The following is a 17,498-nucleotide window of genomic DNA, read 5'->3' on the forward strand; positions in this document are numbered from 1 at the left end:
AACCTTCTTTTGGTTAGGCTAAACAAGTCAAGGTCTTTGAGTCTCCTCTCATAAGGAAGGTTTTCCATTAATCGGAACATCCTAGTAGCCCTTCTCTGCACCTGTTCCAGTTTGAATTAATCTTTCTTAAACATAGGAGACCAGAACTGAACACACTATTCCAGATGAGGTCTCACCAGTGCATTGTATAATGGTACTAACACCTCCCTATCTCTACTGGAAATATCTTGCCTGATGCATCCTAGGACCATGTTAGATTTTTTCACGGCCACATCACATTGGCGGCTCATAGTCATTCTGTGATCAATCTGTCAACAGTCAGTGATCAACCACTACGCCCAGGTGTTTCTCCTCCTCTGTCACTTCCAACTGATGCATCCCCAGCTTATAGCAAATATTCTTGTTATTAGCCCCTATAAGCCTTCTCTTTTCAAGTTTTGTCCAATGCTGACATCTTTCTGTAAGGGCCAAAATCTTAACCCTGAGCAAAGCCTGAATAAACTTTCTTTGTAGAGGGGTTCTTCATGCTGGCCTGCTGGGAACAGAATCTCATCCATTTTTACTATGGAGCACTAGTGCAGACATTCTGTAAAAACCTCTGCAATCTTGGTGTTGGAGCAGCAACCACAACTCATGCATTCTGGCTTAGCAGGGAATTTAGGCCAATGGATCTATGTAAATTATGGATTCTTTGCTCATCCCATCCCTACCTCCACTGGAGATGTGTAGAGCGAATGGCCTTTGAGGACTGTCACAGAATTTGGTTTTAATGTCACAGGTCTGCTCTAAAAATATAAGAGATTTTAGTGCATTTTTTTCTGGGAGGGTCTTTAGGTGCTCAAATGGGCTATAATTCGTTTCTTTTCAGTCTATATTTATAAGCACTCACAAAAAGATAGACATAAACCATAAGGAATGTGATAACATAGCATCTGTTAAATATTTTTAAAGGTAATAACTGCTGCAGTTTTCATAATGTTCTACAGGCAATCCTAAGGAATAGAACAGGTAATGCTAAGACCAGAATGGAAACAGCCTTTTATTCTAAATTTCATATGTACAGAGAAAGCCATTTTACACAGTTTTGTAAACTCTGCGTAAAAGAGCCATTGTCATCCAATGTCACTGTGCTTACATTAGTAACAATTTTTAAACACTGGAGTACATTATTAACAAAACGAAAACCATTAACAAACAGGCATAAAGACAGATACATGTGCTGAAATTTCACATATATTCTAAAAACTGGTTGATGTAAAAATAAAATGTGCCAGTAAAAAAAAAAAAAAAAAGGCATATTTTAAATCACACAATACACGATTTTTTTTCTTTCTTTCTTTCTTTCAAGCATGATATGTTGAGTCTTAATCTCAAGCCTTTTCACATGAGGATTTGCAGGCACTTTAGCAACCCAGCTATATTTTTACCCTACATGAAGTTCAGACCAACAAACATAAAAACAGCTGCTGCAAAAGAAAGTCTCATATCCCATATGCACATTAAAATATCACTGCTAGAGCAATCTTTTTATTTCAGTTATTTTTGGACACTAACATGTTTTCAGGATGATGTGTAACAGATTTTCTCCATTTATCTCTTATTCATACACTTTAGAGTTTCTTTTTAATGTGGTACCACAATGCAAAGGTACAGTATATGGAAGCACAAGGTGATTATTCACAAAACTTTACAAATTAAAGAAAGAAAAATTTGGAGGGGGGGGTGGCTGTTTGTTGGGGTTTTTTGTTTATTTTTAGCTTTCTGATAAAAAAAGAATGTTTCATTTCACTTTGTCTTGCTTTAAGCCCCTCCCTCCCAATCCTGCCACAATAAAGACAAATTAATTATAATCATATATACTATGATTGTGGGTGATTCTTCCCTAAATCTTTTCGTAGATAAAATTTTCACGTCGTGATACATTTTAAAGAAAAACAAATCGCAACCCAGCCTTATGTTTTTCCACAATTCCCCATATTTCATGAAAGAACAAATATATCTGTCATAGTCTTGACTGAGATTTATAAATACAGTATCTTCTCTTTAGTTATTTCACTGGTAAAGTACCATGTGTTAAGATATAAGACATTGTAACAGGATTCCCAGCAGAACTGAAAGCCGTAATATTGTTTTGCTTATGAATCAGGATAAAGACTTTTTCTATGAGCTGAGAGAGAGAGAAAGAGAATGTCCGCAAAACAGGAGAAAAACAGTTTGTCAGCATATAGACAATTAAATATTGATCAACAAAGATGGTAAATGACTCCACCATAAAACATCTTAGAACTGTGCTCTTGAGTAGACTTAAGTCCTATCACTCAAAAGTGATATGTAACCCTGCCCCCACCCCAAGAGAAATAATAAAGATGTGCCAATGCCTTCTTCAACTTCAAATTCTTTAATTTTATGCCACAATGCTGTATGTTGGTGCAATAACTCACTGAAAAGTAGAGCACATTATAGCAAATCCTAATAATAAGCCATTGATTGCTACTGGACTGGGTTAGGACGCTTGGGGTAACCAACGTGTTGCTTACCTACAGTATGATTGTCAAATGGTGGAAAATCCTTCCATGAATATAACACTTGGGACAGAATGGCAAAGACATAAGGCCTATCAATTCTTTGCCCATATTGCTAAAGGCACTGAAACAGACAACAGATATATTCCTTAGTACCATCAGTTTAAACAGTTTTTGAAATACAAGTCTTTATATGAAAATGTTCCTTATTGCATGATATGTTGATCATCTATTTCTTCAACTCAAGAATAAAATGGCCTTCCCTTTTCTGGAGTTTGTAATCTGTTCAGCCTGGCTACCTGAGATGGTGAAGGTGGTACATCTTGCCTAAAAGGGCCTTTCGGAGGGACATAATTAGGGTCCTGAATTTTCTTATATGAGTCATGGTTGCTAGGCTCTTCAGAAGATGTCTTTTTTTTCAGTTGTTGCTCTTTCCGCCTCTGTTCTTGACGGAGCAGTTCTTGTGTTTCCAGCATTACCCTGGCATTGAAGCCATGTCCTCCCATGTAGCCGTTTCTTGATCCTTGGTAGCTGGAATACCTGGGGTTTTCCTTTGCAGTCTGGAACCCTTCACCAGGAGAGTAGTTCTGCTCCCAGGAATCTTGAGATACAGAACTTGCATTTTTTCTACTTTGCCTGAAAATAAGAACAGAAAAATGTTTTAAAAAAAATCTGCAGGAGCCTCTTAATGTTTAAATAAGAATCATTAGAAGAATGGGGATTCAATAGTCAAGTAAACTTTTTCATAAAGTAAATTTTTCCCCCTAGATAGGACACTCTGCTATGACAACTAGTAGACTTTGCAGAGAGTAGAGTTCTTGATAAGTGTCCCCCCCCCAATGGCCACTTTGTCTCTTTTGCTTAGAGTAACCATTTCTTCTGCATTTTAGATGTATTTCCAAAGCACTGCAGTAGGTGTATGGAATTTGGCAGACAGTACTACAACAATAATTAGAATCTTTAAAAACGTTATAATTCAACTGTAAACCAACAAAACAGTCTAGAAAAATATCATCACAATGCCAGAGAAACCTGACAACAGCAAGTAGGTGTAATGAATGATAAGTCAGTTACAAAAGATTTAAATCTAGACTCCTATGTGATTAAAAACACAACAGGTTGATCCTTTAAATACTTGCTTTAAAGTTGTAAAAGTCTGCTGTCAAAAAGCTTCGTGGATGTACAGTACCAATGAGGTTTTGTTCATCCAGATTCCAGAGTCAGGGCGTTTTATACTATCAGAACTATTTCCCAGCATGCTAGATCGTTCATGAAAGGAACAGCAGAGATAACCTATTTTGTTCATTTTCTGACTCCACAGGGTAGACAAATAAATCAAATGCATATAGAAATTACAAATTCTTATTGCTTTTTTGCAATAAATCACCACATTATTTCAAGGAAACATTATTGTTTTGAAATATCCTTAATTTACTATCAAGCCACTAGATGCTTTTATGAATCTAAAATAAGATTGGATATGATAAAGTAAAACAATTTTGTGCTGGAATAAGAGAGATACCCACTTTGAGATTAAAATTAGTGTAAGAGAATCTAGCAGTAAAACAAAATATATTGCTGCATTAATCAATAAGAAAGTAATTTAGCTGCTGTATATATAGCTCAGTTTTTCATGTCAGCACATAGAGTAACAACAGAACTCTGTTTGGCTTAGTGAATTGAATGTGAGCTGGGAGTCAGAAGACCTAGGTAATCTTACCACCATAGACTTATGGCAAGTCACTTATCCTCTCTGTTTCTCTCTTTCCACATGTGTAATTTGGAGACAACTATGTTTGTAATGAACTTTCGGACCACTGGATGAAAACTTTTACTATTCCATATAAATGTAATGTATTATTATTATTGTCGATGTTCGCATAACTCTTTTTTACAAAACAAGGTCTCTGGGCTGTGGCTCTATTACTTACTGGAACAAGAAAAAAGTGAATGACCCTCCTTAGAGTACAATATGGCAAGATAACTTTTCAATATGAAAGATTCGCTTGGAGTTAAAGGTTACTTAGAACAGTTTCACATGGAAATGATAATGACTAATTGAATAGACTTTATCTAATTACTGTTTTCTGGTACTAGTTCAAAATTAGTTGGACCATTTGTGTTGTCTTCTTGGGAAGATTTATTAAATATGACAGAAGAGTTTTTATTTCCCTAAAGCACTCAACATTTTAAGTTTAAAAAGTAAAAAATTAGGCTGCTTGAAGTTACGCAAGATGGAAAGTAACCAAGTTTAAGAATAAAACTAATGCACTGGCGTTAATCATAAAACGGTAATTGTATCAATGAATTTGGGACCGAATGATACTAGTGATATGGAGATTTCTTTCTAGATTACTCAAAAATCTCTGAACAATCTGGATGATTGAAAAGCTCCCTGACGTCCCATTTTATTGTTTTATTACACGTAACTCTTTTTGAGCCACAGAACTTCAGCAGCACAATTTTCTAACACCTCCTTTTACCTTGAGCTGAGTTACCTTGTGTCTGTAGCTATGTGAAGGGTGATACGAACACTGTAATTAAACACTCATCAATTGCACATTAAAAAACATTCTGATTCGCTTACTTGTAATTTTTTACACTAATCAACAGATTCAGTAAATTTCTCTCTTACACTCTTATGAGTAAGCTTCTCTGTTTCCTACAGTTATTTTCCAAATTTGTGGTCAATGAAATTTCTCTTTAAAAATATGAATTTCTTCACTTGGAACTTTGCATTACAACCAGTCTCCAGCTTTTTGATACTACAGCAACAGCTATGACAGCAAAACCCAAAACACAGGTTCAAAATGCAGGATTTAGACTTTCCCAGGTGTTCTATGCCTTAACAGGGCTAATGGGACTGAAATGGGCTCCAGTTTGTTCAAGCGAGCCCTTTATATTATTATTTATACAGGTTTGGTGTTTTTACCGCCATGTCACCTAATCCTCTGAACCTGTCTGAGCCTTATTTATATCACAACAATCCACTGGTGGAGCGGTACCCTTTGAGAATTACAAGGTCTGCAAAATCCTAGTACTAACAAGGCTAGAGAGAGACTTCCTGTGACATCTCTTCATACCCACACTCATGAGCCCCTAATAAAGCCACTCTGTGCCAAAGTTAATCTGAGGTTTGTCCACTGAATCAGAACCTTTTGATATTTATTTTCCTTTTTTAATTACTTCATCCTCCAAAAGACACACAAAAATGCCTAAAACATACTTCTCCTTAGTAAAACTTATTTGAGGTTTGTCGTTTAAGCCACTTTATAGATCAATGTTTGAGAATTCTAAAAACTATCTGGTGTTCAAATATAAGCCTTCTTATGTAACATACACTACAAGCTGGATAAAATTCTGACCATTCATTTTACTTCATATTTGGCTTTTTTTTTTTTTTTTTTAATTAACTCTAAGCAGTTCATTGGCCTGTGAACTTGTTATAAATACAGATTTGTTTAGACAAAAGTATATTAATTGTCAGCATTCCAATGCTAATGATCCAGTAAGTTTGAAGAAACCCGTATGCCAGAAACTTGGATGTGGCTCAATTTTGGATAGCTTTTCATGGTTGTCTCCATGTTCTTTTTTTTTGGATCTCGTGGGGTTTTTTTTTACATCTACGTCTGTAACAGCATCATAAGACTGACTTTTGTTTGATAAGAAATCAAACAACACAAAAAATATGATACACAAAAAGGGTACAGACACCCCTCAATATGCTTCTCTCCTCTGATCTATTTCATATGTAACACATTCTTTTCTAAAGATGGAAAATGATACTAGATAGTGACCTTTAAGGTGCTGATTCTATAAGGTGCTGAGTGCCCTCAGCTCCCACTGTAGTCATCTCTGAAGTAATCCTCTGAAATAAAAAGCCACTACATGCTTATGGAATTTGGATGCCTCTTCCTCTTTGCATGCATTACTCCTTATATCTCTGTCCAATGAAGTGCATGCACTAAGCACAGCATTTTTCTTCCACAAAAGAAATTAGTTCCAAGCTTACATAAACCAAATAGTTTTAGACAGTTACTATACCTGGGTAATGAACTGTACTGGCGTTGAGCTTGTTGGAAACTCTCTCTTTCTTCCTGTCGTTGCCGCTGCATCTGAACTTCTACAGATACAGAATGTCTGCCACTCTGTGAGTATGTCTTGGAGTTTGGCTAGAATATGAAAAGTTAAAAAATATAATCAAGCAAAGCATAAAAATATCTACACAGGAGCGACTAATTAAATGACTGTTATATATCTACACACAGAGACTTTAAAATATCATCAACACGCTGTTCAAATTGACAATGTCCTCTGCTGTGGGCTATCTTTCAGTCTGGCCTCCATTCTTGAAATGTTATCTAATAAATACTAAGGGTCAGACTGTGATTCACTCTTGTATGAAGGAATACCTAACTCCATGTGAAATCAATGGGCTAGATCCTCCTCTGATGTAAATCGGTATCACGTCAGTGATGCAATAGCTATTTACACCAGCTGAAGATCTGACCTAATGTGAATCTAACCCTAACATTTGGACATTAATTAGTTCAAATGAAAGTAAACCCTGCTTCTTGCCATGTAATGCAGTAAGATGCATACGTAGGGCTGGATTCTCTAGTCAGCTACAAAGCAAAGTGAACATACACCATTTGAAGAGCCCCGTGCACAGGGGGAATTGCTATCTGGTATGAAGGAAGCTACAGTTGCCTCTTGCCTCTGCTCCACTATTTGCTGCCTTCCTTATTTGTATGCATTGTCCTGAGTAAGAGGGGTGGGGGGCCGGGAATATGTCAGGAGTGGAAAAGGGAGACAAGGAAAATGGAGGGAAGTGCAGGAATTATGGCAAAATGAGATTCAGTCAGACCCAATTGTCCGCTTGCCTGCTGCATCTTGAAATTGCTCTGAGGCCAGGCAATCAGGGAGTCACAATCACAAACCCCCTTCTGCTGTGTCTGTACAGAGCACAGGTTTTGAATGCCTTCAATTGGTAGTTCTAATTATAGTACTACCAAATATAGAAAGTTCCCTACTACTACTCTAACCTACAATCCTTAACTGGTAGTCGGTGGCATCTGCTAAGTAGAGACTGTAAAATAAAGAATGGTGGATTATTTATTTAAAGACAGATTTTCAGAGGCACTGAGCACTTAAAACTCCAAGTGGCTATAACAAGAGCAGCAGATGCTGAGCACCTTTGAAATGCAGATTCTTGTGATACCTCTACACAGGGATAAATGCCCTGTGGCACAGCTGCAGGTGGCCTGGATCAGCTGATTTGGGCTTGCAGCGTCCCAGAGTTTGGGCTCCAGCCTGAGCCTGAACATCTACACAGCATTCTTCAGCCCCAGAGCCCGAGTCAGCTGACCAGTCGCAGGTTTTTTTATCCCTGTGTAGACATGCCCTTAGTCTTTAGCAGCATAACTTGAGGACTTCCTTAAGAAATAAGTACACACATGGAATTTATGTACAATATACCAGGCAGAATACCCCTTCTCTCTGCTTGGATACAATCCATTCATCAAGTAAATAGAATCCTTCCACTGAAAATGCTAGCAAGTCTTGTGGAGAGACTAGGGCAATCCATACCTCATGGCAAGGATTTCAAATACCATTCCAGCCAGGCTGTAACTGGCATTGAAATTCTTGGATTGAGATACATTGGATTGAGATGAAAATGGGTTATTGTTTTGATAGTACAGAGCATTACAAGACTCCAATATGAACATACTTCAGATTTCATGGTTTCAAGCTTTTCAGTATGTTGCCAATAGAGCAAACAATGTCGTTTGTGTGTGTGTGCGCGCGCGAGAGAGAAATGAAAACTAGTTATTTAAAAAAACCCACATTTTTTAGCTTCTCTCTAAAAAATTATTAGCCGTGTTGGTAAATGAGTTATATTCAGCCACCTTTTTCCTTTTCCTCTATCTCTTTCACTCCCACTAAACATCTCTTTTGTTTTCTGCCATTATAATTTTTGCAGCAGACACACACAGTAGTGGCTGACAAACTTCTGAAAAATAAAAGAGTTCTCAAAAGCTCCTTACATTTTGAAGGCAAATGTTAAAACAGAAAGTTGTAATTCTTGACTTAAGCTGCTCCTTTGTTTTAATATATATTCAGGTACTTGAAAGTAGCCCATAAACATAAAATGTGAGACAGGTCTGCAGCTGTTAGAACCTCTGTTTTGAACAACAGACAGACAGACTGACATCAGACAGAACATCAGCTGCAGCTCAAAATCTGACAGATAAAATTTGGAGAGCAATGGTTTTACTTGTTAGTAGAAGATTATAGTGTAAGAGAATCAGTCTGAAAGCATAACACTGAAAATGACTGGTGCAGGGAAGCATGTGTAAGAGAGTCCATGATACAATTATGGTGCCTATTTTAGAGATTTACTCTTAAAAAGCCTCAATAAAAATATTTATAACAAAAAACCCTTTAAAAGAAATGTGTGATGATGAGGCAATAAACTCACAAACAGCGACATAAACAGGAAACTCAGTGAGATAAACAACTGTACTGAATATACATATATAATAATTCACACAGACAAATTTCCTAACAACACTTGACAGACATAAATGAAGAGAAGCGCATTTCACTTCTTCTTCAGTGCAATGTTGCCAACTTTCCTGACTTTCTTGGGAATCTTATGATATTCTGTGTTTTACTTAATGCCCCAAATTATGAAGGCAAGTGATTACATGAGAATTTCAACTTTCATTTAAAAAAAATGAGTAAGATTCTAGCCATTCTGGTTACAGAAAGATTATAGAGAAAATCTTGAAATTGCAATGAAAAAGCACCCTAAACATTCAATAACCAGAAGGCAAATAACCTTTTCCTCACATATTTATTATTCATGTTTATTTTAAAAAATAATGATTTTAAGCCAATCTCATGATTTCTGGAAACCTGATTCATTAATTTTGAATGCCTGGGGTTGGCAAAACTGATAGTGCATATAGTTATGCAGTGGGCAACAAAGAATAATCTACCTGTTTGATGAGTAATACGGTCGGATAATAGATCTAAATTGTTTCCCTGTTCATTTGCGAGGGCATTAATGTTTCACTCGTTTCACAATGCAGGTTATAGGACTCTAGAGCATCTTACAGAATGCAGAAGGATTCTGCAACCAGCCCTTTTAAATTCAAGACATTATAAAACAGCAGCAAGCTGCTTTGCAGTTTACCTGAATGGGCCTAAATGAAACTGACTTTTCAGCCACTTTTTCAAATTTCAAAACATTAAAAATCTTGATCATGTAAATAATTGTGTCTATTTATTTGTCTTTTAAATATGGGCTTTTCTCAGTTTGTCAGAGCAGTTTTGGTCAAAAAGGCTGGCGCTGTTGGCTAAAAGCTGCTATGAAATTCAGGGTTTTGCAGGACAGTGAAGCCTACAAAGCATGAATGCACATGAATACACACACACAACATACTGATCTAAATAAAGTTATCATGGAAACATTACTAAAGTGATAGATGCTTTAAAAATGTTTATAGATGAACCAACATTAAACCTTAGGTTATGTCATAAGTGGACATTTAAAGTTAGGCACTTAAATCTGCATGAGACTCCTTAATGCCAGTCTAAGACCATACAAAAAGTCTCTGTATGGGTGCAGGGATGTGGGCTATTATGGCATCAGGCCCATGGACAGTTTCTGAGGGGTCTATACTTGGATTCTTAGTCACCCAAGTTTGAAAATTTCACTCTATGGCCAACATTTTCAAGCTGAGGGATCTTAAGGAAGGCACCTAAATCAACTTACCTGACTTTCAGAAATGACAAGCACCTGCAACTCCTATTAAAGTCAGTTGAAATCATAGTTACTGAATACATCTGAAAAGCAGGCCAGTTATTTACGTGTTTAATGGTATGTCTACACTGCAATTAAAAGGCCGTGCCTGCCTCATGCTAGTTGACTTGGCCTTATGAGACTCAGGCTTGTGGGACTGTTTAATTACAGTATAAACATTCGGGGTTGGGCTGGAGCCTGGGTTCTAGGACCCTGTAAGGTAGGTGGGTCCCACAGCTAGAGTTGCAGCTCAGGACCAAATGTCTACACTGCAGTTAAACAGCTCCTTAGCTCTGCGAGCCCAAGTCAGTTTGCACGGACCAGCTGTGGGTGTCTAATTGCAGTGCAGACTATCCTAAGTGATCGCCTTTAAACCCCTCAATTTGAAAATGTTGGTCATAGAATGGACTCAGATGGCTGTTTTTAGGTATCCAAAGTATGAAAAGTATGGTTAATAAAAGCCTCATAAATCATTGATGTGATGTCACACCATAGAGCTACCCAATTTGCTTAACTTTTTCTTAACTTGATGAGAGAAATTCAAATCTAACATAAAGCTTTCTCTTTGCAAATGATTAATTCAGAAAAATATATTTAAAGGTGTTGCCACAATAGTAAAAAATTAGTTTACAAGTAAAATGGGTCTTCTAAAGAAAATTCATGTGTTAAGATTTGTCAGTTTCATTTCAATCCAAAAAGCATGACACACATGCACACAATTTATGTCACCTCAAAAATATACATCAAGAATAAAGGAAAACCTACACGGTGAAAAAGTTAAAGTAGTTTCATGTCTTGCAGCACAACCATGCACTTGGAACACAGCACAAAAACATGTTAACACGTGTACAAACAGCGTACCACAAGGAAAAGTATAATTATAATAATTCTTTGAAGCTATCAAACAAACCTGGCAACAGCTCTGTCTTAGTGCAAACTGCAAAGAACTCTGGCCTTGTTTGTGATGAGATGTATGACAAGCACTGACCTTTTAAATCAAAAAGCAGTCAAGGCTGCAACAACAACCAAGGCTGAATTATTCAAATAAAGGTATGTTCAAGTCTTCAACAATGCATTTAAGTGATGATGATAGCTATTCCACTCAGCATCATTAAACAGAATACTTATCTTGTAAAATGAAAACTCAATATGAGGGTGTGATTTGTATGAAATTAGGCAGCTCTATTCTTAAATAGGCACTGCTTTAAAACCTGGGTTGGGGAAGTTACACATTTCTATTACTTCAGGTATGGTATTAAAATAGTCAAACTAAGATATTATTTTGCACAGAAAGTGCTGATGTCATTAATCTGTAATGGCCATATTGTATCTTCCACTACCACCAACAGAGGGAAGGCGATTCTAGTGAACTCCAGTCTGGGGAGGGTGCAGAAGGCAGGCATACTGCCCCTCAGCAGCATTCCCCCCCTTTATTGCAGAAGTCTCTCCATGGAGTTCAGGATACTATCCACGGAACTATCCCACCACCAAACTTATGGGTCTTTTGTGGGTAAGTTAATGCTGACTTACCCAGTCGGCAAGGAAGGTTCTGGGGCAGCAATAGATTCCATGATAGTATGGTTCCTGTAAGAGCTGCACTATCACAGAACTAGAGAGGGGTAGTGTTGGCACGTGCATGCGCGCATAAGAAAAATAAAATATGAGGGGAATTCAGGAGCCAAGGCCTGTGCAGATTTTTGGGGAACCACTAGTTTAAGAGATGAAACTCATAGACCCACCCACTTTTCTGGTGAAAGAATTGAGAGAAACGTTATGAGTTAAAACTCACAGAATTTCCTTGCACCTACATAGGGCTAATAGTTCTTTATTATTTTCTCAATTAAAAAAGTCACTATTAATTATTTGAATACATTTGCTTAACTTTTCCAGAATAGGCTTCATTGTTTAACTCAAAAGTAGCAGCAAGTTTGTGAGCATTCATAGACTCATAGACTTACTGCATTCAAAACTTTTGACGTGCCTATGTTCAGTAGAATTAGAAATAGATAAGATTGCATGACCTTGTCTACTTTATGTAAAGATGTTTGACACAGAAGAAATGTAATCTGTTAACTGTGTGTATCAATATTTACAATGATATAAAAAGTTCTAGATTCTGGAGATATCCTTGAAGGGTATTTTTACCTCCATCTTTTAGTTTATGTTGCTACAAGGAACAGAACATATACCGATATTCTCTTAAAGTAATTGCCAGCAGGTGTATTCATTCAAACACCATATAACAAGAAAATTCCATCTCTTTGTATACGCTCTCTATGGAGTACATGTAGAAAACTGAAAAGCAATAGAATGGTGTGGGATTAAGATTCCAATTTTATGTATCATCACAGATGGAAAAATAATAATCACTATGGCGGAAACCTGAGTACATTCAGAACTTTGAAATTCTGTCCTTTCTATTTTTATGAATTGCATTATGAGAGCCATAAATATATTGAAATACAAACTGATATAATTGCATTTTAAAAATCTTTCACCTTCATTTTATGTGGGGTAAATTAGAATCGCAAAATAATTTGAACTAGAAAAAATACTTTTAAAATATAAAATTTTAAAGCTGGAACCTACATCTTTATAAGCCAGGTCTGATATTGTATTAATTCCCTTAATTGTTGACGAAGAGAAGGATGGGGTTATATACAGAATGAAGGGGAGGAGTCTGTGGGCAAGACCCCCTACATGGCTATGGTTCTATCTCTGGACTTCAGGGAAAAAGAAAACATTATTTGGCTCTTAATGCACATAATTGTTAGTTCTTCTACATTTTGATCAGGGCTCTTATATCTTGGAATAAAAATTGTTACAAAGGATCTTATATCATAAGCCAATTTTCAGATTAATTTTAAAACTATGAATAGTTAAACTCTCATTCTCCTTGTAACGATTAACCTGTTTCTGCATAATTTTCAGCTATCTATCCTTTAGTTCTTCCTGTTTATCTGTCCAAGCCTTTGCTTCAACATTGACTTTCATGTGTTTTCCCAGTCAGAAATAGTGTTAAGGTGACGTTGCAACTGCAGATATTCATAGAAAGCTGACCTTTCTTGTTTGCATTGTTGGGTAAGTTGTTCAAATGATTCTAATATAATGAGTCTAATCTTCTAGGAATGTGCTATTAAGTCCCTGTGATTTCATATAAGGTGTAAGAGTTGCTCGTAGGGATAAGAGGATAGTGAAATGAAGTGACAGAAAGGATATGGTTTCCATCATGTCTGCTTTAGAAACAAGGAAAAAGCTTGGGTTGGAAAAAAGCCATAGAGAAGATAGTATAGTCCCTGATTTTGGAATGAGAATTTCCCAAGACTTGTTACACAGTACCAGGCTATAATCCATTAAGTTGTTAAATGTTTTGGAGCCTATACCTTATGGAAAGCACGGAGTGATTTGTCTGTTGCAAAATTCAGTGTACAATTAAAATCCCATATTCTGAACAGTGGTGACATATTCAGTTTTGACTTTAAAACAAAAAATAAAGGATCTTTATTTGGTGCATAAATATTTAGGAGTGTGTTCTGTCTAACTGCAATCTCTCAAGATACCAGTATTCTCCAGACTGAATCATCCAATTAGATTATGAATGACAGGAATGGAATGTTTTTTATGAATGGAAACTGCAATGCCCCCTTTTTACCATAATTTTTTGTGTGAAAAAGAGTGTTTATACTTTTTGGGTGGAAGTGTGTTTCCTGGAGTAGGGGGGAAGCAGTGCACTATTTTCAGTTGATTCAGTATCATTTTTTTCTTTTAATTGGGTGGTTCAATCCCCAGACATTTAAGGCTACAATATTTGGTTGCTGTGTTTTTGTTATTGAAGATAGGGATCAGTTAATTAAGCTGTGACTAGACAAAAATACATGAAATATTAGATATGGAACAAATTACAGCCCAAATCCCACAACCCCAGCATTGGTTCAAAGAAAAGATGAGTCTCAGCAGACCTAATACTCACAACATGAAAAAGAACAAAAAAACCAAGTCACACGACATTGGCACTGAACTGAAATATCAACACAAAATGACTCCAGCCTTTGAGAGAAAATATGAGAAAGCGTCACCAAACATCTGAAGTATTAACTGATATACAATGATGCCATGCCAGGCTCTGTATGTAGACTGGTTCCCCTACATGTCCACTGCTATTTATTTACAAATATAAATTACACTTTCATTACACCAAATACTGGCTTGATTTCCTGTCAGCTTGAACAAAACTCAGAGCTGATAGAAAAATTAATTTGGACTTCTGTGGACTCTATGTAAAAAAGTTTAATCAGTGTTAATGAACTGAAAATGGTTGAAAAAAATCTATACATCATTCAAATGACCTTGAGTAAATTTGTATAATTGCACACTGCTGTTTTAATACTTGTCTTCATCTCATCTTTCATACGCTATCTTTTTCAGGATTTAAAAAAACATTTTGATGTGAATTGAGTGTCCGTGAAAGATGCTGGACTGACAGCCTTAGAGACTCAAGTCCTTTGTTATAAACAGAACAGGTATAGGTGGGCAAAAGTGCCAGCTTTCTCACACTCCCCAGCTACAGAGCTATAAACATGACCTGATGGGAAATTTCAAACAATAAAAGGGGTAGTTCAGACTCCATGCCTGTTCAGTCACCAGACTTTTTGCCAAGGGTATCATTCTGTGCTATTTGATGCAGCTTTTTGTAACAGAGACACTTGCCCACTAAGATCTGGCTAAGATTAAACTCATTTGACATAGGTAACTGAACTGTAGTACCTATGGTCACTATCAGCCCAGGATGGATTGGAATTGAAGACATAGAGATGATAGTCTTTCTAACCCATTAGTCTTCAATCCCCTTTGAATATCCTAATAGACACAGGAGTTCTATCAGTATACATTACACACACTTCAAAATGTGTTTTCATTTGCCATTTTAAGGTAACCAACAGTCCCATATCATATCATCACTTTGCTTCCTATTCCCTACTCTCTCATCATATTAATGAAAAATGCAAACTACTTATCACTTCATAGTGCACATGACTCTGAAGATGATGGATTGGGTTTTTTTCCCTCTTTCTGTGCAAATCAGGGCAGAGTTTATTTCAATCACATGGCTAAGGCGCTTTTCCAGATTTAAAGCCTTTTGTCCATGGAAGCCCCCTTTGTGCCACAAATCAGCTCCCTCAGGCAAAAACATTTGTTTAACAATAGTCCTTGCACAGGTGACAGGTGTACTTTTCAGTGCTATAGTTTATAGCCAACAGCTTACAAACCAGAAGACTGAAAAGGAGTTTGACAAATGTATCTAAGTCTTCTCCTATGTAAGTATAGTAAACTACTTGCACATTTTGAATGTCATTGGTATTTAATAAAACATCTGGATGCATTTTGAGCGGGTGCCCTTACAAACTCCATAATCTTAGACTAATATGTTAAAGATATACACACTGCTGAAGAGAGGAGTTTATGGTTCCTGAACACTAAAATGATTGTAAACTGTTGAAATGGATGAGATCATTGTTTTATCCATTCCAAGCATTATGATCTTACAAGGTTGGAATACATGAGAGGAAAAAATAATTCCAAGCTACTCTGGACCAATTTTTTTAAAAGTACAGATATAATAAAAATCATGTAGCTAGTTACAGCTTTAACAACGGAGCAGCTCTTACAAAAGCAACAATAAGCTTCAGAATTAAAATTAATACATTAAGCAGAATTACAGTCACTTTGAGCTCATTTGCATGATCAGTAGAATGGGGAGTAAATGGAGAGATCCCAATTGTTTGAAAGAGAAAAAAAAGGAAAGGTCAATGTTCTGACCCACAATTTAGGAAATTATTCCATTCCTAAGGTAATCAGCCTGTCATCCAAATAATTCCCTCCTCACTCATTACAGGAAACTATAATACAAGCCAAGTTGTCTGTCTAAAGTTGCTATGGCATTTAGATATACAACAATTTGGCCCATGACCTTCAGTAGTTAAGTTCCCAAGTCTTCGAGAGTGCAAGTTTTTCTCATAGAACACTTTTCCCAAGAACTCTACGCAATCTCTGATTCAGAGACTAAGAAACAGCGGATATGCATTATGGACAAATGCTCCCCATTCCCAACCGCCTATCTCCCAAAAAATCTCACAGTACAACAGAAATGGGGTATCAAATTATCTTCACCACATCACATGAAAAACATCTGGCAATGAAAAAATAAAATGTGCCTTGAATTTATTCGGTTTCAGAGAAGGTTAAGATTTTCTAACGTGGGAAAGAGAAGCTTTTATCTTTACACATAGTATTCTCAGCAGTTGTAGGTTATTTAGGGACACATTTACCTTTGTTCCTTTCCATGCTGCATGTTAAAAACACCACAATTTCAAATGCATTAAAGAATTAAAGAAGCATTAAAGAAGGACAAGGGCACAAAGGTTAAACTGTGTGTAAACATGTCAGTTCTTCTATATTCACCATCACAAATAGAGATGATGTGCATATCTATGATTTTACCTATGTTGTCCCAAATAACATCATACTCAGTGAAATTTATCTCTGGGTATTTCCACATCAGCCCAGTACACATTATAATACTATTAAGTAGGTTTGGCAGAATTCAATTTTCTTATTTTTAATCATTTTGATGATGTTTATTTTTAAGCATTTTTTTCTATTCTCTTTTCTTTTCCCTATTTTTTATCCTTTTAAATTTTCACATCAATTTAAATTATGGCAGAACAGTCAGACAATAATTATTTAATGACAGTAGATGTTGAGATTCAAAAAGTTAAAGTTTTATAACTATTAAAACACAAACTGTCAACAGTACATGTCAAAATATACAGAGTAAACAACCTCAAATCCAACTCTAAGAAATCCTCAAGCAACATTTCTTTTCACTTTGCCTATCTGTAGATTTCTATTATCATCATTGGAATTCTTTTTGTCAGTTTGTGGGTGTATGGTGAAATCGATGTTTATCAACAATTACTGATGAAAATCTAATTTTTCCAAGCCTAACAACAAGAATACTACCCAACACACATGACTTTGGAATTGTGACGTAGTCTGTTGGCGTCAAGATATAACTGTTCTTTCCTTGAACAGGTTGTCACCAAGCTCCTTTTCTTTATTGTGACATTTTTAACAAAAATATTTGCCACGGATATTTAAAGAATCCT

At 36.3% G+C, this 17,498-nt stretch overlaps 1 protein-coding gene across 9 annotated transcripts in view; it reads right to left on the reverse strand.

Moving 5' to 3' along the window:
* Positions 1-1,026: 1,026 nt before the first annotated feature.
* Positions 1,027-17,498, reverse strand: part of PARD3 (par-3 family cell polarity regulator) — a 641,307-nt gene continuing 624,835 nt past the window's right edge. For all 9 annotated transcript variants that reach the window (XM_067542623.1, XM_067542631.1, XM_067542629.1 and 6 more), the window contains 2 exons: positions 6,567-6,694; positions 1,027-3,158 (listed from right to left, as the gene is read on the reverse strand). In XM_067542623.1, the coding sequence (XP_067398724.1) occupies positions 2,765-3,158; positions 6,567-6,694 (522 nt within the window). In that variant the 3' untranslated portion in view covers positions 1,027-2,764. The remainder of the gene's footprint in view (positions 3,159-6,566; positions 6,695-17,498) is intronic.

Source organism: Emydura macquarii, unplaced genomic scaffold (genome assembly GCF_026122565.2).
Source record: "Emydura macquarii macquarii isolate MOO-44397 ecotype Brisbane River unplaced genomic scaffold, CSIRO-AGI_Emac_v2 contig_719, whole genome shotgun sequence".
Taxonomy (NCBI): domain Eukaryota; kingdom Metazoa; phylum Chordata; order Testudines; family Chelidae; genus Emydura; species Emydura macquarii.